The sequence below is a fragment of the Moschus berezovskii genome, chromosome 7, assembly GCF_049115385.1.
Source record: "Moschus berezovskii isolate FMDL1 chromosome 7, NW_MosBer_1.0, whole genome shotgun sequence".
NCBI classification, from domain to species: Eukaryota; Metazoa; Chordata; class Mammalia; order Artiodactyla; family Moschidae; genus Moschus; species Moschus berezovskii.
Window position 1 is genome coordinate 76,531,946 of NC_142466.1, and position 20,147 is coordinate 76,552,092.

At 53.0% G+C, this 20,147-nt stretch overlaps 2 protein-coding genes across 4 annotated transcripts in view; both read right to left on the minus strand.

Moving 5' to 3' along the window:
* The window catches only part of GFRA2 (GDNF family receptor alpha 2), a 227,732-nt gene extending 216,074 nt beyond the window's left edge, over positions 1–11,658 (minus strand). For both annotated transcript variants that reach the window (XM_088838008.1, XM_088838007.1), the window contains exons 1-2: positions 11,542–11,658; positions 10,579–11,075 (exon numbers count right to left, since the gene is read on the minus strand). The gene's annotated coding sequence lies outside the window, so the exon portion shown is untranslated. The remainder of the gene's footprint in view (positions 1–10,578; positions 11,076–11,541) is intronic.
* A 2,044-nt stretch (positions 11,659–13,702) lies between these two features.
* Positions 13,703–18,329, minus strand: DOK2 (docking protein 2). 2 transcript variants are annotated; one of them, XM_055427165.2, is made up of 5 exons: positions 18,168–18,329; positions 16,930–17,211; positions 16,592–16,679; positions 15,447–15,490; positions 13,703–14,825 (listed from the first exon to the last, which is right to left on the minus strand). In XM_055427165.2, the coding sequence occupies exons 1-5, from the start codon at positions 18,228–18,230 to the stop codon at positions 14,196–14,198; spliced, it is 1,107 nt and encodes a 368-aa protein (XP_055283140.1). In that variant the 5' UTR covers positions 18,231–18,329; the 3' UTR covers positions 13,703–14,195. The 2 variants fall into 2 exon arrangements, with proteins under 2 accessions (XP_055283140.1, XP_055283139.1); XM_055427164.2 differs by having other exon boundaries at positions 15,306–15,490; positions 18,168–18,327.
* Positions 18,330–20,147: the final 1,818 nt, after the last annotated feature.

Consider the following 20,147-nt stretch of genomic DNA (forward strand, 5'->3'; position numbering starts at 1 on the left):
GCCTTGAGTATATGCCCATCTCCCCCAACGAATTCCTTGAGGTAGGAATGTGTCATTTTCTTTTCTCGCCTCTTACCTGATCTTTTACCTAGAAAAGACCCTAGGGGGAGTGATGGAATGAGGGAGGGATACATCCTCCCCTCCCCCCACAACACCATCCCAAGCTTTGACTTTCTATTGCTGAATGATCCCCATTACTCCACAGGGCTACGCTGCTCCCTCCAAATCTTGGTGCAAAAAAAAAAAAAAGAGAGAGAGAGAAATAACCCAGATTAGGGCTGGGTAATGAGCCATGCCGGATGAGCAAGCACCATATTCCTCACTAATCTTGGTTTGTCTGGAGCTTGCCAACTCCACAGCCTCCCTTCTCCTGCCAGCTCAGGGAACATTTCCAGCTGGTGGTCTGCCAGGGGCCTAGCTCCCCAGGGTCTCCTTCAGTGAGACCCCACAGCTCTGTGACTCTTTAAGCACTGGGTGGAGGAGGAGGCAGGCAAGCTCAGAGGGCAAGCCTCAGGGCACTTGCACAGCCCTGAGAGCAAGATTCTTTACCATCTGAATCACCAGGGAAGCCCATCATTTCTAAAGGCCTCCCTTATAAAATACAAAGACTTCTACAAAGCGGTCATCCATTTAGTGAAACCTTCAAGGTGGCTCAGATGGTAAAGAGTCTGCCTGCAGTGCAGGAGATCTCTGGGTCGGGAAGATCCCCTGGAGAAGGAAATGGCAACCTACTCCAGTATTCTTGCCTGGCAAATCCCATGGATGGAGGAGCCTAGCAGGCCACAGTCCATGGGGTCGCAAAGAGTTGGACATGACTGAGCGACTTCACTTTCTTTCTTTCTTTCTTTCTTTTCAAGGATTATTCTGGCTGGAAATAGATGAGAGCCAGAAATTTGGTCTGGACAGAGGTATTAGTGTGTCTCTGTGTGTGTTTGCGTTGAGGGTGGGAGACGTATTTTTCCGTTCGTTCAGATATCATCAAGCATCTGTGAAAAGTCAGTGTTCTTGGTTCTGGGGATACAAAGTGAACCAGAGTTGAATATATTTGCCCTTGCAGCATTTACTCTCTTTTGAGGGGAGGGGAACAATAAACCAAAAAGAATAAAATGTTTGGAATGTCAGATGCCAGTCTTTGCTATGGGGAAGAAAAAAGTAGAGAAAGAGGAGGATCAAGGTTGGAGGGGGTGCAAGCCTCCTTGTAGGGGGCTTGCTATAAGGGAAGGATGAGCCTCTTGGCCTCTGCGGGTGCTAGGATAGAAGGATATTCTTGCAAATGAGCACATAGGAGAAAGGCCCTCAAATCACACAGCCTAGAGCCACACCCTCTCTGAAGCCCGGTTCAACTCCCTGATTACTGAGGAAGCTGTATCGGCCACCATGACCTCTCTTGTCCCCCATTGAGGCTCATTTTGGCTTTGTCCTGACTGTCAGGGCGACTGAGCAGCTGAGCATGCACACACACTGCCACAGGGAACCCTTGAATATGATAATGACTTACGATTGAATAGAAACACACAATTCCCACTCACTTCTCGTGATCTTATTTAAGCTGCCCAACAACCCCATGGAGTCAATGGGTACTGCTGCTAAGTCTGCTGCTACTGCTAAGTCGCTTCAGTCGTGTCCGACTCTGTGCAACCCCATAGACGGCAGCCCACCAGCCTCCCCGTCCCTGGGATTCTCCAGGCAAGAACACTGGAGTGGGTTGCCATTTCCTTCTCCAATGGGTATTACTAACCCTATTTTGTTGTTGCTTAATCACTCAGTCATGTGCCACTCTTGCAACCTCATGGATTGTAACCCACCAGGCTCCTCTGTTCATGGGATTTTCCAGGCAATGGCCCTAGAGTGGATTGCCATTTGCTTCTCTGGGAAGCAATTTGCCTAAAGTAGCACAGTTGTCAGGGGCAAGTCCAGGACCTAGCTCTCTTTCCGCTCTGCCACATTGTCTCTTGGAAATCTTCAAGTCACAAAGAGATGACTTCCCTGCAGAGACTGCAGTGAGTAACATTGGAAGGCAGCTGCCTGGCGCCACCCTACCTTGCAGGGAGCTCTGGCAGGCTGCGGAGGGATTGACTGAGTCCAACACAACACAGGAGCTTGCTGACCTTGGGCAAGACTCAAATCTGAACTTCAGTTTCCTCATTTGTAAACTATAAACAACACCCACTTCTTAGAGACCAACAGAGAGAATATGGGATGCCCTGGGTTCAAGGAAGTCCTGTGCCCCAGAGAGGCACCATGGTCACACCTCCAAACACACCCACACCCACGTGCTTGAGACAGTGTGGCCTAATGTGACACAGCAGCCTCCACAGCTGACTGTGACTTCCTTAAACAAAAGCTGTCGTCTTCCTCCTGGGGACTTTCCTGGTGGTCCAATGATTAAGACTTTGCCTTCCAATACAGAGCGTGTGGGTTCGATCCCAGCTCGGGGAACAAAGGTCCCACATGTCCCAGGGTACCCCCAAAATTTTAAAAAACAAATAATAAAATTTATAGTCTTCCTCTCATGATTCCTTTTGTGAAAAGAACTTAGTGGACCAGGCTTACAGCTGAGAGAAGCAGGAAAGACAGCCATGCAGAAGGATGGTTTAGACTCGGAGACAGAGGTTCCTACTATCTAAATGAGAGTGAGCCCAACTTGGGACCACGGGAGGGGAAAGAGGTAACTGGACTGAGGGACAGCTCTGCATCCAGCTTCCAAGTAAGGGGAAAGTGAAAGTGAAAGACACTCATTCGTGTCCGACTTTTTGCGACCCCATGGACTATACATGTCCATGGAATTCTCCAGGCCAGAATACTGGAGTGGGTAGCCTTTGCCTTCTTCAGGGGATCTTCCCAACCCAGGAATAGAACTGGGGTCTCCTGCATTGCAGGCAGATTTTTTTACCGACTGAGCTATCAGGGAAACCCAAGTAAGGGGAAGCAGGAATTTACAGCCCGTGCAGGCATCTGCTGATGAAGGACCCGTCCATGAGAAGTGCCTCCCGGGTGTTGCTTACAGCTGTCTCTGGTGCTGGCTCTCTGTCTTCCGGCATTGATACCACCCCTACTGAGACCACCACGCCTATGTCTTCTGCTTCTACACTTTTTAAATACTGAAATGTAGCTGGTTTACAATGTTACATTAGTTTCAGGTGGGCAACATAGTGATTCAATATCTTTACAGATCACACTCCATTTAAAGTGATTTTAAAATATTGGCTCTATTCCTTGTGCTGTATAATATATCCTTGTAACTGATCTATTTTGCACACAGCAGCTTGTAACCTTTTAATCCCCTACCCCAACAGTGCCCCGCCCCACTTCCCTCTCCCGGCTGATAGCCACTCATCTGTTCTCTACAAGTCAGTTTCTGTTTTGTTATATTCACTCATTTGTTTCATTTTTTAAATTCCAAATATAAGTGATAACATAAGGTATTTATCTTTCTCTGTCTGACTTATTTCACTCAGCCTAGTACCCTCCAGGTCCATCCATAAAGTTGTAAATGGCAAAAAAAAAAAAAAAGAAAACCTTAAGCCACTGAGCCTGGATCTGCTGACAGTGCTCGTCAACCTGTAGCAAAACAAGGAAACTCTCCCTCTCCCTTCTCTGTTTCAGCCTCCACTTTAGAAATGCCTAACCATGCAGCCAGTGCTTTAAGGGAAATCAGGGGTGCTGAGAAACAAGTCTTGAAGACTGATGGCTCCACTGTGGTCTCTGTGAATGGTGCTGCCTGCGCTTGTACAGTGCACAGCCTGTGCCTTTGTACACGATGGCCCTGGAGACACTCTACAGTCCTCAAGGCAGCCCATCTCTCTGAGAGCTTGTGCTTTATTCCACGGTCAAGCATGTCAGGCTCACCTGAGCCCTCATTATAAATGGTACCTCCTAGACTCGTTCATGGCTCAACCTGCACAAGCATGCACAGAGATCCTGCAACGCCATCCCCTTCTATAAGGTAAGTCCTCTCCTAAGAGGCTCCTCTGTCCCTCACAGGATGGGACCCGATCTCACCCATTCTTACCAGTTCTCCAGATGTTTTTGAATCCCAGTAGTAGGTCCCACTACACATTAAATTAAGACTTTGAAGCTATATTTTCTACACTCCCTCTTGTCAAAGTCATTTCTGCTTCCTTGCTGTCCTGAAGATTTCCCCAAAACAAAAGACTGTAGAGTTAAGGGGGACATTGAAGTTCTTCTAATCCAGCTCTATCATCTTGCACATGGAAGAATAAGCCCAGAGAGGGGAAGAGACTTGCCCAGCATCCCACAGCCCACAGCCAGTTAGGGCAGAGCTGGGATTAGAGCTCCTGGCTCAGTGCTCAGTCTAACATCCCTCTTTATAGATAGAGGAAGGATAAGGACACAGAGATGCTGAACACGAAAAGATGCCCCAGGCACCAAGCCCTCTGCACCATGGCTGGCCTTGCTGCCTTCACCATCAACAAACTCAAAGGGCTTTTTTTTTTTAATCTTTTTTTAAGGAGGCACGTCTGTCTTGTCTATTGGGAAGAAGGATCCTGTGCTGGGTCAGCTGAAAGAGAAGGCAGGACCAGGAGAGCTCAGGTTGGCTGTCAGGAGTCTGACAAAGTCTGAAGGTCCAAACACCCCCCAGAAAGGTGGCCCAAGCGCTGTCTTAGGCTCAGGATGGGCTTGGCTTGTCGGTTCTGTCTGCGCCAGCCCTACAGGACCCACGCTGGATGCCTGGCTCTGAGTGACCTATCTGACTTCCTACAAGATCATCACAAGCCTCCCAGCCTTTGCCCACCAAAGCCTGCTGAGTGCTCTATGCCCCTACTCTGCAACTGAGCCCACCCTGCCTGGCCGTGCTCCCCTGATCCCCTTGACCCCTCCTCCAGCACCATCTCCCATCCCAGAGCCAGCCAGGTTCCCACTCCTCCTCAGCCAACATTCCTGGAGAGAACCAGGGCTTTTCTCTCTCGTTCTCAGGCGTAACCCCAGATTTGAAACAAACAACCTCCCAGGGCACCCAGCAGCACAGGAACCTGGCTTCACCAACCACTCTGCTTTTCAAAACCTGCAGCTTCATGATGCTTCTCCATCCCCTGTGAGCAGGCAGAGTGGTCTTATCCCAGCTGTTGTTCTGGAAGCTACCCTAAATAACTCCTCCACCACGCCTCCCACCCCGCTGGAACCTCTGCTTCCCCACCCACTCTCCCTCTCAGTTCATTTCCTCTCTTGTCCATATCTCCCCTGCACCCCAATCCTACCTGCCTCTCCACCCTCCATCAGCCTCTCCCCTGCCCTAACCTTATCCTCACTCATGGATCAAGTCTTTTCTGTCTCTAGGTGTAACAGGAGCCTGGGCACCAGAAGTGGCAGCTGCACCCCATTCTGGAGTTGTCTAGGCAGAAGGGCTGCCCCTGAGGATGAGGGTCAAGGATAACATGGGAGAAGCACTAGCGGAGGGTGGGTATAGTTATTGGAGGAAACTAGAAGGGAACAGGATCACAGAGCGGCTCTTTCTGTGTGGACCAGGGAAGTAACCAGCAGAAAATGAACAAACACAGCCTCAGTCTAAGTGGTTTGCTGTTGTTCAGTCCATGGACTGCAGCAGGCCAGCCTTCCCTGTCCTTCACTATCTCCCAAAGTTTGCTCAAACTCATGTCCATTGAGTTGGTGATGCCATCCAACCATCTCATCCTCTGTTGCCCCCTTCTCCTCCTGCCCTCAATCTTTCCCAGCATCCGTCTTTTCCAATGAGGTGACTCTTCGCATCAGGTGGCCAAAGTATTGGCGCTTCAGCTTCAGCATCAGTCCTTCCAGTGAATATTCAGAGTTGATTTCCTTTAGGATTGACTGGTTTGATCTCCTTGCTGTCCAAGGGACTCCCAAGAGTCTTCTCCAAGCCCCACATTTCAAAAGCAAGTCTAAGCTATACTGCCCTTGATTAACATGGGCCTCTGGCTCATACCCCTGGGCATTTGCTTGAGGACTTGCCACAGTGACAATGGAGAGGGAAAGAAAGACTTGCTCAGAAATAGCAGAGTAGGGGACTCAGGAGTCCCCTCCCCTTTGTCCCTCCCCATCCACCTGAAAGGCTAAACATGATCTCCCTGTGGGTGTCACCAGTGTCAACAGTAATTCTTTGTTCCTGTGGCTTAAGCACAACCATAAACAAATTCTAATAAAATGTAAATACATCTGAGAGGGATTTCAAAATTAACTTGGCCTCAGTTTCTTTAAGTGGAAGATAAGGACTCAGGCAAGAGGAGAGCTAAGGCCGTTTTCTGGCTCAGACATTCTGGTCCTAGAAATGTCAGCAGACAGGGGTTTCTCAGCTCCACACTCCCCTCTGCACCCCTCACCCCAGCATCCCAGGGTCCTGGCTTTGGGGGAGTGGGGCTGCAGCATGGAGAGGTGGCCCGGGAAGACAGGGGGCAGAAATAGGGAGAAAGCCACCAGTCAGGGTTCCAGGCAGAGTCTGGTCTGCCAAGAAGCGATAGAGAGCAGACGTGCAGACACAGTGAGGGAAGGAGAGGGTGGGACGACTGAGAGAGGGGCATGGAGACATGCACGTGCCACGTGCAACTCAAATATTCTGACCTGGAGAATTCCAGAGACAGAGGAGCCTGGGGGGCTATAGTCCATGGGGTCGCAAACACCACCATATGTAAAACAACCAGTGAGAATTTACCGTACGACGCAAGGAGCTCAAACCAGTTGCTCTGAGACAACCTAGAGGGATGGGATGGGGTGAGAGGTGGGAGGGAGGTTCAGGAGGGAGGGGACGTATGTATACCTATGGCTGATTCATGTTGGTGGTTGGCAGAAACCAACGCAATATTGTAAAGCAATTATCCTCCAATTAAAAACAAATAAATTTAAGTAATAAAAAAAAGTGTGTCCCACGACCAAGGCCTGCCTGTGCCTCCTGCACCTGTAAGCCTGGCTGCCAGGTTGCATAGCACCAGCCAGCCCACACCTCTAGCCTCAGGCCAGGCCTCTCCCCTTCAGCGCTCCTTCCTGCCACCACAGGGACCTCCTTCTCCATTCCCAGGCCGGCTCCTTCCACACTGTCTCTCCCAAAAATGGTTAGTGGGTTCCACAAAGACCTGCCCCGGGGCAAATGCATTTTAAAAGAGGCCTGGGGAGTCCCCTGGTGGCCAATTGTTTAGAAATTCGGACTTCCAGGCTTTCACTGCTATGACCAGGGTTCAATCCCCTTTCAGGGAACTAACTGAGATCCCACCAGCCTCACAGCCGAAATAGTAAATTAAAAAATAAAATGAAAAATTGAAACATAAAATCTCCATTGTTGCTGTTGCTCTTCAGTCGCTCATTCGTGTCCTACTCTGAGACCCCCATGGACTGCAGCACCCAGGGCTTTCCTGTCCTTCACTGTCTCCCAGAGTTTGCTCAAATTATGTCCATCAAGACGGTGATGCCATCCAGCCATCTCGTCCTCTGTCATCCCCTTCTCCTCCTGTGTTCAATTTTTCCCAGCATCAGGGTCTTTTCCAATAAAAATAAATAAAAGAGTCTTGCTGGGAGAGGTTTGGGGAAGAGGAATTGGACCAAAACACTGATGATAGGCTTCCTGGAGTTCATGAAGGAAACTTTCTGGAGGGGGAGTCCTCCCAGGGCTCCACAAACCATTTGTGTCCACCCCCACCCCACAAGTAAAGTGGGCTTCATTTATTCTTTCCATCCCGAAATAGTTAATCTGCACCTACCTCGTGCCTGGAAGTGCATTAGGTAATGGGAGTACAAGGATGAATTAAGTTAAGAATGAGTTCTGGAACTTCCCTGGTGGTCCGGTGACTGAGAATTTGTGCTCGCAGTACAGGAGGCCCAGGTTCGATCCCTTGTCAGGGAACTCGAGCCCACATGCCAAAACTGAAAGATCCAGCATGCTGCAACTAAGACCCAAAGCAGCCAAATAAACTTAAAAACAAAGAAAAGAAATGAATCCTGCCCTTAGCACATTTGCAGTCCAGTGGGAGAGACCACGGACCTCCTTCCTGCCTACCCCCTGCCAGCTTCCTCCTGCTCCTGCAGGGCAGTGGCCCCAGGGTTGTGTGATCACAACATGCTCGCCCCTTGGCAGGCTGTGCTAACTGGCACCCCAGGTGCTTCTACCCAGCTGAAGCCTGCCCCCACACCCAGGTGTGCCAGCTGCCAGGCCACAGCAGGGATGGAGCAACTCAGATTGGGGGATGCCATCTCCCCTGTGGCTTCTGCCCTCCGCCTTGCCTCAAGCCACAGGCTTCACAGCGCAGGCCAGCCCCGCTCTGCCCAGGTGGATGGAGCCTGCCGACTAGGAACAACCTAGCCAGGGGCTGTGAGGCTTTTGATGTTGTTCCTTGCCCTCTCCTCGAATGCTCTTCTGGTTTTCTTCCTTCTCATCAGAATCCCAGTCAGGTCCTCCCATGTCCATGAAGCCTGAGTTCACCCGAAAGCTAAACGACTCAGCTTCTCTGGGCCTCCAGCCTCTGGCTTATGAAACGACATCTCTGCCTACCCACCTGTCAGAGCCCCTGGGAAGTAAAAGAAGGTCGTAGAGAACACAGAGCTCTGTAGTCCCGGCACCAGTCTAGAAGCTGTGCATCCATCCATTCAGTCTTCACAAGAAGCTTCTGAGACACACACTCTCTCCATTTTACAGATGTGGAGATAGGCGCATAGAGAACTCGCCTGAAGACACACAGCCAGCAGGAGCAGTGTCAGAATTTGAATGCGGGTTATCTGCCTGCAATGCGGGAGACCTGGGTTTGATCCCTGGGTCGGGAAGATCCCCTGAAGGACAGCACAGCAACCCACTCCAGTATCCTTGCCTGGACAATCCCATGGACAGAGATGCCTGGTGGGCTACAGTCCACGGGGTTCTCAAAGAGTCGGACACGACTGAGGGACTAACACTTTCACTTTCACACATACTTTACAGGCTACAGTATGTGTGCCTAACCAACTACACCCAACTGCCTCCAGCGCATGTTATAAATAAGCGAAAGCTGTACAAACTCAAGAACATTATTATTACCCAAAAGCTGTAGTCCCCTCAGGCACACCTCAGGCACCACCCAGCCCTCTCTGATCAGACACCGAAGCCCAAGGCTGAGCCAGTCCCAGGCTGCAGGTCTCAGAATTACTTAACAGCTATGGGCTCCAGCTCCCCCATAGATCTCTCAGACCCTGCTTCTCCCTCCCTAACCTGCCGGCTGCCTCTGGCCCAGAGATCCAGGGCCTGGGGTCAGGAAGAGGACTCTTTCAACGTGGTGTTCTGTGACCACCTACAGGGGTGATATGGGGTGGGAGTTGGAGGGAGGTTCAAGAGAGGGGTACCTAGGTATACCATGGCTGATTCATGTTGATGTATGCAGAAACCAACACAACATTGTAAACCAATTATCCTCCAATTAAAAGTAAATACATTGTAGAATAATAATAATAAATAGAAAAGAAGAGGGCTGGCAGGGAGCACAGAGGAAAAAGGCAGGCCTGGCTGGAGCCTGGAGATAGATGGTCTTGCTCTGCACTGGCTGGCATGGGATGGACCTGGGAGCTGAGGAGAGAAGCAGGCCAGTGACACACAGCCCCGCCCACCAGGGGAGAAGCCAACCTGATGCCTAATCAGATGAGACACCCCTTCCCAGATCCCCCTCATACCTCTATCTTCCCCTCCCAGCTCACTGATCTCCCTCCCCTCTCTTCCCAACCCCTCCCTCCCTAAGATCTCCAGCTGGCCCTGCTGACTTTATAAATGGTCCTGGCAGGAGGTGGGCACCTTGGCTAATTGAATCAGCGCCCACGAGGCAGGAGGCTGGTTAGCATCACGGCTGAAAGGTGGTGGCAGCAACAGCTTGAGTGCAGCTGGCAGGGAGGAGGCTGAGCGAGCAGAGAGGCCTCGACAATCTGGGTCTTGGTTTATTCTGAAGCTCCAAGGTGGGAATTCACCAGAGGACCTCGGTCGCCCCAGCATAGCCTGGGAGCAGACTTATGAGATGGACCAGAAGTCAACAAGTGCACACAGACACACACACACACCCTCCCCCACATATTGGTCCTATGCTCTGGAAAACAAAGGGAGGCAAAGAGGAAAACAAAGAAACAGGAATGATATGGAATATTTGTGTGTGTGCGCAGTTACACCTACTATGTATACATCTCTATGTATGCTGGGCTCTTTTGTCTGACTCTTTGTGACCCCCACAGACACGGACTGTAGCCCATCAGGTTCCTTTGTCCATGGGACTTTCTGGGCAAGACTTCTGGGGTGGGTTGCCATTTTCTTCTCCAGGGGATCTTCCCAACCCCAGGGATCGAACCTGGGTCTCCTGCATCGAGGTTGGATTCTTTACAGATTGAGCCCCAGGGAAGCCCATGCTGGGCACCAGTCCTGATGCCATTCTCACCTGCCCTGCTGCACCTCTGCATAGTAACTAGCAAATAAAAGCAGTCTCTAAGTGCCTTGGTCCCGGCAGAACATCATATGGTATTGGCAGCTGTCACAGAGCTGTCTCTTGGTCTTACATTGGCCTGTTCCCTTCAAGACCAGGCTGTTTCCTCATCTATGAATTTGCTCCTTGACAACAGGCTACTAGAGAAATACTTTAAGAAGGGCTTCACCTCTGTGTTTCTGTTTGCAGAGATTCATCCCTGAGGCTCACGCCTGCATGAAGTCATTCCTGTACAACCACTCTGTTCAGGAGCCACACAGGTGTTGAGCGGGGCTGGTCCATGGGGGCAACTAGGGAACAAGGCCCAAGTCCAAGGTGACAGTGCCACTGGGGATGGGCTGACCCGGCTCTCTGGAGGACCTACCTCATCTGGTCACATCTGAGAGGGACCCCGTGGGCTTAGTCAGCATTCTCAGGACTCTCGTAGCCCCTCCCACTTCCCCAAATGTTCTGCTCCCCTGCCCCCACCAGCTCTCACCCCATCTTTCCCCAGGGCCCCAACCTACCACTTCCCCTTTCGAGCAAAGCTAGTTTCAAAAGGAAAAACTCCGAAGTCCCAGGATCTCAGCAGAGAGGAGAGAGACCAGGAGAGAAGCAGTTTTCAACTTGGGGCCCCACACCTCTCGGTGGCTGGGTCCACAGTACTCCAAGAGGGACTCTGAGGATCTGAAGGGACCAGCTCTGAAATGCAGATCCTTCCAGTTATCCCCCCCCCCCGCGACCCCCCATTCTTCTGGGCAGTAAATCTTGAAGTTCCCTTCTGTAGGACCAAGCCCCTTCACGGGGACGAGGGCTTAAACCCCCAGTGGCCTTTTCTACAGGCTAACACTGCCCCCTGCTGGGCTGAGCTGGGGTGTCTGCCCCAAGTACTCATGGAAATTGAAAAAGGAGGGACATCCCTGGTGGTTCAGTCAGTAAAATATTCACATGCCAACGCAGGAGACGCAGGTTTAACCGCTGGGTCAGAGAACAGAAGGAAATGGCAACTCATTCCAGAATTCTTGCCTGGGAAATCCCATGGACAGAGGAGCCTGGCGGGCTACAGTCCATGGGGTCATGAGTCAGACACAACTTAGGGACCAAACTACCACCACCATCCTTGCCTAAGAACGCCCCAGCTCCCACCCCTCACCTGGAGAGGGAACTACTGAAAGCTTTAGAGGCATTAGGCCTCCTGCCTCCAGTGTCTTCTGAGGCTGGGGTGTGGTGATGACAGCCAGATTAGTCCTTTGGTGCAAGCAAGGGTCAACGTTCCTGGATGGCTTTACCCTCTGTCTCCAGCCTGCTCACCCATTGCCTTAAATTCCTTTAAAAGGGGGCAAAAGCAAGAGCTGAGATCAAAGGTGCCCACAACCCACATGGGAAGCTGGGCAGCCCATTGGTCTCTATCTTGCTTCCCTCCCAGCTCCGGAGCCCATTTCCAGCTGCTGCTAGGACCCCTTTAGCTGCATAAAGTAAAACCATGCATGGGTGCATGGTTGCTCAGTCACTTCAGTCGTATCTGACTCTTTGTGACCCTATGTTCCTCTGCCCCTGGGATTCTCCAGGCAAGAATACTGGAGTGGGTTGTCATGCCCTTCTCCAGAAAGTCAAGCCATCTTAGCCTAAAACTGTCAGAAACTAAGCTCACCCTCTTCCGCAAACCCAAATCTCTCCGCAAAACCCCATTTCTCTGTGTTCCACATCCAACGTGACTCCAAGATCCGCAAGGCCTGGCTCTACCACAGCATTTGGACCCCCAGTCTTTCTGAATTTCCCCTTCCAATTCAGCTCACTGTGGCACCAGTCCATCTCCCAAGTAACCCGACAGCTTACTGACCTAACACAGAGCTCTACAGGATTCTCTGCTTAAAAGCCTTGTCAATGTGATGGCCATGTATTGATAATTCTTGAAGCTAATTAATGGATTCATGGGGATTTATTACATTATTCCTCCCACTTTCGTGTGTTTGAAATTTTTTATAATACAAGTTTTAAAAAATAAAGCCTTGTCATTCCTCCTTCCCCTTTAATTAGGTGCAAATTCCTACACAACAGGGTTAGAATCTGCCTTCTCAACTAGATTGCCCCATGTCCCCTCCATTCTTTTTTATTTATTTTTAATTGGAGGATAATTGCTTCACAATATTGTGTTGGTTACCTCCATATATCAACATGAATCAGCCATAAGTATACATACGTCCAGGCTTCCCCAGTGGCTCAGTGGTAAAGAATCTGCCTGCAACGCAGGAGACACGGGTTTGATCCCTGGGTTGGGAAGATCCCCTGGAGAAGAGAATGGCAACTCACTCTAGTATTCTTGCCTGGAGAATCCCATGGAGAGAGGAACCTGGCAGACCACAGTCCATTAGGGTCGAAAAGAGTTGGACATGACTGAGCAACTTAGGAGGCAGACAGGCATACATATGTCTCCACCCTCTTGAACCTCCCTCCTACCTTCCCCTCCATTCTTAATACAGAACTCTTTCCTGAGCATGTACATACCTCCCCCAACGCCTCCACTCACATTCTCCTACCAGTATCCTCTTTTCACACCCCTTCCCACCCTTGAAGGGCCACCTCCAGTGCCATCGTGGATACGAAGGCTTTCTTGGTCCCCCAGTGAGCAGCTATCTCCCCTGACCCCTAGGCCTCGATTCTCCTCTTGTGAAACTTACATCCCCTTTTGTGACAGACATCTGTGTCCTCATCTCAGCCCACTTCTAGACTATAAGCATCATGAGGTGAAGGGAGGCTCTACAAACAGTGCCCCGTAATACTGGCTGAGTTGGCCAGGAGCAGAAACACAGACAGCCCTTTCCATGAAAGCAGGTTTTGATGAAAGGAAACTGCACAGAGCCTGCAGGGAAATACTGGGTTGGAACTTTCGGGCCAACCCAATAGAAACACAAGGGCCAATGCGGAACTTCAGAACAGGAAGGGCTTTCAGGGCCCAAATGGAGAAACTCCCTCAATTTACAGACAAAGAGAGTAAGTCTTAGAAAGGCAAGGGATGAGTCCCATTTCTACTCTTGCCTGTCTTCCACTCCAGGTTTACACACACATACACACAGCTTCCTCACTATTTTTTGGGTGTTGACCCTACCCTAGCAAAGGGTTGAGCATCTTTCCCGGGGTGCCCTGAATTGAGCAGAACTCTGTATCTGTGGCCAGAGGTGGGGACCCAGCTGATGCCCAGAGAGGACCCTGCTGCTGGGTGAGGCGGTGTCAGTGGTGACCAGTCGAAGCATCCACCCCCAGCAGGGCTGTGCCCGTCCCATCCCTGCCTCCCACACTCTCATGTTGCACAGAAATATTTCTGAAATGTTTAATGCCCCAGAGAAGTCTGAAACTGGCAGAAAGCAGCAGCCATCCTCCTGCATGCGTGGGGCCACGGCTGTCTCCTGAAAAGGTGGCCCACACAGACCGAGGAACCAGGGCAATTTGCTGACATCCTTTTGTCCTCTAAATGCCGGAGGTTCCATTTAGGCCGGCGGGGGTGGCAAAAGAAGAGGAAGTGGAGAAGCAGTAGGAGAAGGGCAGTCTCCACAGGGCACTCTTCCTGCCCTCAAATGGTGACTCATGCCGCACGCCCTGAAGGGGACAATTCCTCGGACCAGACTAAAGTGGTCAAGCCTAGGGTTCAAGAAGGAGCAGAGCAGGGCTCCTGGGATGCGGTGGCCAGGAGTCACCAGCAGAAGCTGGAAGAGGAGGCCTGCCTGCCCCTCCAGCTCCTTCGCACCAGCCTCTAACTTTGGCCCCGCGGGCACTGGCGTCCCATGGGGATCGCATCTCCTCCACACTCCATCACTTTGGGCCTTTCTTAAGTACAACATTGTCATACTCGGTCCCCTGTGGCCAGCCAGAGGCGGCGAAGTCCTGTCCCACTATGTAGCCATGCTTGAGGCCGCTGGAGTCCCTGTCGGCTGTGGCCTGCCTCCTCCAGGCCTCACCCTGGGGCTCCTGCGGGCTGTCATACAGTGCCAGGGCGGCCATCCCCTCGGGCTCATCGTATATGTGGTCGGGTCGTGGGTGCGGGTGATCCTCGATGCTGTCGTACAGAGGGTCGGCTGGGGGCTGGGGAGGAACAGCCAGGATGCCCCTCAAGCTCTTCCCCAGGCTCCGGGCCACTGCATCAAAGGGCACGGCGTATTCTCCCTCTAGTCCCCGCTGCTGCCGGGGAGCGGGCACCGGGACAGTAGGTGACGGTGGTGGCAGCGAGTCGTGGGGTCGGGCGTAGGGGCTCTCTGGCCGGGGCAGCACCGCAGGGACTGGAACTGGGACTGGCTGGGGCTGGGGCCCAGGAGGGGTGGCGTTCTTCTGGGCAGAGATGGCCTCTTCCAGGGCCAGGAAGATCTCATTGCCTTGCCTGGTTTCGAACTCAAAGTTGCCCTCTCCTGAGACGCAGCGCCGGCCAGCCTCGAAGGAAAAGGTTACCTGGGTGGGGGAGAAAGCCTATTACTGGGAGGCCAGCTGCTCCCATCTCCAGCTTCCAATCACAAACATGTCACCCCCAACTTCCCTCCGGCCGGGGAGCTGCTTGGCCTTCTCCCCAAGCTGCGTCCCCTCCCTGCCTCCGAGTCTTTTCTTACAAACAGACCCCTCTCCTTTTTCCTTCTTCCTTCCATCCGTCAAGAGTATGAAGACTGGCACAGAGTTCAACCTCCACACGGCCCGCTACGCCCCCGCAGGTCTTCCTCTTCTCTCCTTCTCCCCGACCTCCACCTCCACGTCTCCCTCCCCGGGTTCTCTCCTCCAGCCCCTGGGCCGGGCTGGGTTTCATCTGCCGCCCTTTAACTCATCTCTTCCCCCTCCTCCATTCTCTCTTCCTCTGAGGGCCCCTTGGCCCTCTCCCTGACACTCTTTTCTCTCATAGTTCATCCTTCCTCTGCCCTACCCCTGGCAGCCCCCGCTCACCTTATCCCGCCCAAATCGCCGCAGGAACCTGTAAGGCCATTCATATAGCGGGGTGCCCGACTCGGGGCCGCCCCACAACTCCAGGGCACTCTCCCCAACTCGGAGGGTGTAGGATCCCCGGAGCCGGCACCTCTCACTGACCTCTGTGGGTCTCATGGTCACAGCAAACTCCTTTCGGGTGGTCCCTGGGGAGGAGACACAAGTCAATGGAAAAACAGCCAACCTCTTTCAATTCTGTGTGCGTGCGTGTCCAGTCACTCACTTGTGTCCAAATCTTTGCAACCCCATGGTCTATAACCCGCCATGCTCCTCTGTCCCTGGGATTCTCCAGGCAAGAATACTGGAGTGGGTTGCCATTTCCTTCTCCAGGGGATCTTCCTGACCCAGGGATCAAACTTGGGTCTCCAGCGTCTCTGGCATTAGTAGGTGGATTATTCACCACCGCTCTAAATAAGCAGGCCAGGTCTCCAGAAGAAAAGTATTATCAGTGGCCCCATGACCCTGGTGCCTGTGTTCTGAAAGCTTAGCTGCCCTGTGCCAGGTCAGACTCCCCAAGATGCCAGGAACCCACACACCCTCCCCCAGAAGGCATCGTGGCCTAGCCACGAGCACCCCAACTCCTCCGTGGCCACATCCTTCCTGCTCCCTTCACCAGAGTCACAGCTTTGTCTCCTCCATCTCATTGTTCGCCCCAACCCAGCTGCCTCCCCATCCCTCCTGCCACACCTGCAGGGGCTACCCCACTTCCCCAGCTCTCCCTGCCTCCCCACCCTCTGCCGAGGCCATGGGTGGTCGGGGGGCCCTCTGAGGGGTGGAGCCTGGATGCACTCCTCGCCCTGTGTCTTCCTGCTCCCCCCAGGCAGCCCCCAGAGGGCGAGACAAGAGGACAGGAGGGGGACTGCCTTGTCAGCAAAAAGCTCCCTTGTTGCAGGACACCTTAGATCCACAGAAGGGAAACCATTCTTTTTACAGACGATTGCTCAGGTCCCATCAAGGGAGAATTCCAGACCAACACTTTCACCTGGGTTCCTCAGGCAGGCCCTTTGCCACCAGTGGGGCCTGGATCAGAGGGAGCAGGCCAAGGGTGAAGGGTTGACATTTAAGGCAGGCCAGCCTCCCCAACCTTGGGCCTGGCCGGAAGCGATGTGGAGCAGCTGATAAGGGGCTGGCTGGGGCCGGGGGCAACCACAAGGCAGGAAGACTGGGCCGGCTGCTGGCCAGCCCTCACCTCCTCCCCACCACACCCTGGAGAGAGCAGCCAGGGGAGAAGCGGGGGGCCCCCTCACCTGCGGTTGTGCAGCTGTACAATTCATTTTCCTCCATGAGGGGCCGGCTACCCTTCCCCTCCAGCCCTGACAGCTCCTTCCGCTGACCCTGGGGAGAAGGCCCAACGTTCACCACCATCGCCATTTTCAGCCCCACCTCTGGCCACCCTAAGCTTTCTTGCAAAATGCACTCAGTCTGCCTCCCCCACCCCCAAACCCCCGCCCCCATCTTTATTCTGAGTTGGGATCCACACCCCACCAAAGAAGCACCCTCAGCATCCTGACCTTGACTCCCATAACACCTGCCCTCGGCAGGCACCCGGTGCCCCCCATCCTCTCTGCAGCCCTGGACGACTCACGGGGAAGGCCAGGAGGCAGATGGCCTGTATCCAGTCGCCACGCTCGGCGGTGGGGGCAGCCAGCAGGTACTGGCGTTCCGTGGTCTCCAGGAAGAAGGCGCTGGTGTCCCGGGGGCTGCTGGCCTCCCCACTGGCTTCGGACACCCGCAGGCAGTCATTGAGGCGGATCACCCTCCGGGGGGCCTCTCCCCGGCGGGACTTCTCCGAGCCCTCCTGGAGCTCCAACCGGGCCAGTGCGCAGCCTGAACCTCCGTACAGTGCAGCCCCGAACCGGCGCCATTTCTGGCCCCAGATGGAGAGATGGTGACTGGCAGGGAGAGGAGGACCCCAGGGGGAGACGGAGGGGAAGATCACAGGAGACCCACGGAGGCAGAGGCCTTAACACAGGCCTTAGCGTGCGTTGAAGATGCAACCCAAGTGACCCAGAAAGAGGCCTCCAGTGACAGCAGGGAGGAAGCCGGAGGCAAGGGGAAAAAAAAGGCACAGACAACGGCAGGGAGACTGGGCAAGCTCAACGCAGGGAATCCCAGGTGAGAGGCAGAAAGCATGTGAGTCCTGAAGCCCAGAGGAGGCGAGGAGGGCAGGCTGAGAGCCCAGACTGGGAAGCTGCTCTTTCTGCATGAGGCCCCACAGAAGGCCCTGTCCCCAGGAACTTGCTGACTCTCCTGAACCTTCCTGACTCAGGCCCTGAGGCCATGAGAGGGACCGAGAAACAGAGAAGAACCCTGGGGTGGGTCCCCTGAGGGAAGGAGGACTTCCCTATTCAAAGAGGCCAAAAGAATGAAAAGGAGTTTAGACACAATGGGGCCCTGGCTCCCAGAGACCCTGCTCAAGTTCAACAGCAGCCAAACACACCCCACTGGGCAGGAAAGGAGGAAGGAACCTCCACGGCCATCCCGAATTATCCCCTCCACTATGCGGTCCAGCCCCTCCTAATGTGTCCTGGTGAGAAGTCGCCACAGAAGAAGAAAGAGTCAGAGTCCTCTGGTATCCCCTCCTCTTGGGGTCACGGCTGTCAGCAAAGGCCATGATGTGGAGGCTGCTCAAGGGAGCAAGCCGCTGCTGAGGAAGGAGCCCTCCCAAGCTTGTGTTCTGCGCCCACTGTGGTAGGTGGCAGTCTCCATCATCCCATCAGGGTTTTGGAACATTCCAGGGCCTCCTCTCCTCTCCGGGGAGTCTCTAGCACCCCGCCCTCCACCACCTCTCTGCCCAGCCCCAGACCAACGTGCTCTTCCTACCTTCCCAAAAGTCTGCTGCTGCTGGAGGTACAGAAAGCCCTGCTTCACCACCACGTCCTCCATCCTCGCAGCATCCCGGGGCCCCTGAGCGCCAGTTCTCCCCTTCCACACCCGCCCTCTCTTGCTCCTCTCTGCCCTATGTTCCCCCTTCTCTCAAGTTCATTTCCTCTCTGCCTAGAGTTTTCTGCACTATTCTCGTCTGCTTGATGACGACAGGCCGATAGGCCCTGTGGTTTCTTGCTCTGTGTGTTTTCTTTTTGATGAGTGGGTTTCACATTCAAGCTCCCTGCATTTTCAGTGAGTAAGAGAGAATTTCCAAAAAGCCCAACTCCAGTGTTTCACTGAACACAGCTCAGGGACAGAGGCCAGTGGGGGGAGTCACCAACACACGGTGGCTGACCCTCTGGAACAGAGACCCAGAAACAAAAATTTGACAGTAAAACCAGGAGCTGAAGGCTCCGCCACGCTCAGGCTGGATGGTTAGCATGATGGAGCTAGGAGAGACCTGAGAAATCAACCAGCCCAACATCCTCATTTTAAAATGAGGAGACTGAGGCTCAAGGAAGGGCTGAGGGACAGGTTCAAGGCCACCTAACCGGAAACCAAGTCTCTCAACTCAGCAGGAGCTGAGCCACACAGGCACACTGGACACGTTAGCCTCGGTACTTTCACACACTCTGCTGAAATGGTTTCCCTCTGTGGGGATGCTCCCTGTCCCCCACAATGACACACACACACACACCACCTCCTGAGCTTCTAGAAACATGAATATCTCCACACTGAAGTGAGCCACACTCCCCAAGCACATCTCAGCTGTTGGAGTCCACCTTCTTTTCAGCGTTTGTGAGCATTGTAAAGACACTTGGATTCTATCTGGAGGTAATCTTTTAAGCTACAATAGCAAACTCTCATATTAAAAAAAAAAGTTTCATAGTTATCAAATGTGCTTCACAGTCACCAGAGGTTCCAGGTCCACGCAGTCTCCAGACACACTTTCCACCCTTGGAAGAAGGAAGGGCAGGTGTGAACCCACCTGTTTGCAAGTCTCCTAAAGTCACAAGGCCAGAGGAGGAAGTAGCAGGGTAACTGATCTTTTAATCCAACAGTCTTTTTATTGCTGACCCCAAGGATGCTGCGAGGACGGGGAAGCCTGCTGGGCTGCAGTCCGTGGGGTCGGAGTCAGACATGACTGAGTGACTGAACAACAACGGATGGCAGAGGTAAAGAACCCGCCTGCCAGTTCAGGAGAAAAGAGAGGCGTGAGTCGGATCCCTGGGTCCGGAAGGTCTCCTGGAGGAGGGCATGGCAACCCGCTCCAGTATTCTTGCCTGGAAAATTCCATGGGCTACAGTCCATGGGACCGCATGAATCAAACACAACTGAAGCAGCTTGGCATGCAAACGAAGTCTAGACGCCATGCAAGAAGATACATGGCTTAGGGGAAATCTAAGTGCCTCAGAGAATATCTAACTTTGGGCCAGATGGTTTAGAGAAGCAATCTGACAGAGGCATGGTGCGGAAATGTTGGGAAAACCAGAGAATTAGACTAGCACTCTTGGGGTAACCCCATAATGGGTGTTTATGTAACTGAGCCATTTCCTCTACCGCAGGGGTTCAATCGTCTTGGGAAGAAGAGCAGAGCAGTGCGCTGCTCAGACCTTCTGCTGTACATACCATGTGCTTTACCAAAAGAGCTCAAAACATGAGCATTACGGGCTCTGGGAGGAGAGGACTGAGACACATAAAGCTCATGACACTCAGTCCAGCTGCCTGGATTTGAACAGGTGGATCCAGAAACCAAAGGGGAACCAAGGATGCTGGTTGGGGGGGGAAACACCTTGAGAAGGGGTTAAGAGTATGGAAGCAGGTGGCTTATTCCATCTCTCTGGGCTTCCCTGGTGGCTCAGTGGTAAAGAATCCACATACCAATGAAGGAGACATGAGTTGGATCCCTGGAGTAGGAAATGGCAACCCACTCCA

What these genes read in the sequence shown, in the direction of transcription:
- DOK2 (XM_055427164.2), bottom strand. Translation starts at nt 18,230, where the DNA reads ATGGAGGACGTGGTGGTGAAGCAGGGCTTTCTGTACCTCCAGCAGCAG. An exon ending in AGCAGCAGACTTTTGGGAAG is followed by an intron (nt 17,212 to 18,167) that starts GTAGGAAGAGCA and finishes ATCTGGGGCCAG; the next exon opens with AAATGGCGCCGGTTCGGGGC. An exon ending in GGCGATTTGGGCGGGATAAG is followed by an intron (nt 14,826 to 15,305) that starts GTGAGCGGGGGC and finishes TCCCCCACCCAG; the next exon opens with GTAACCTTTTCCTTCGAGGC.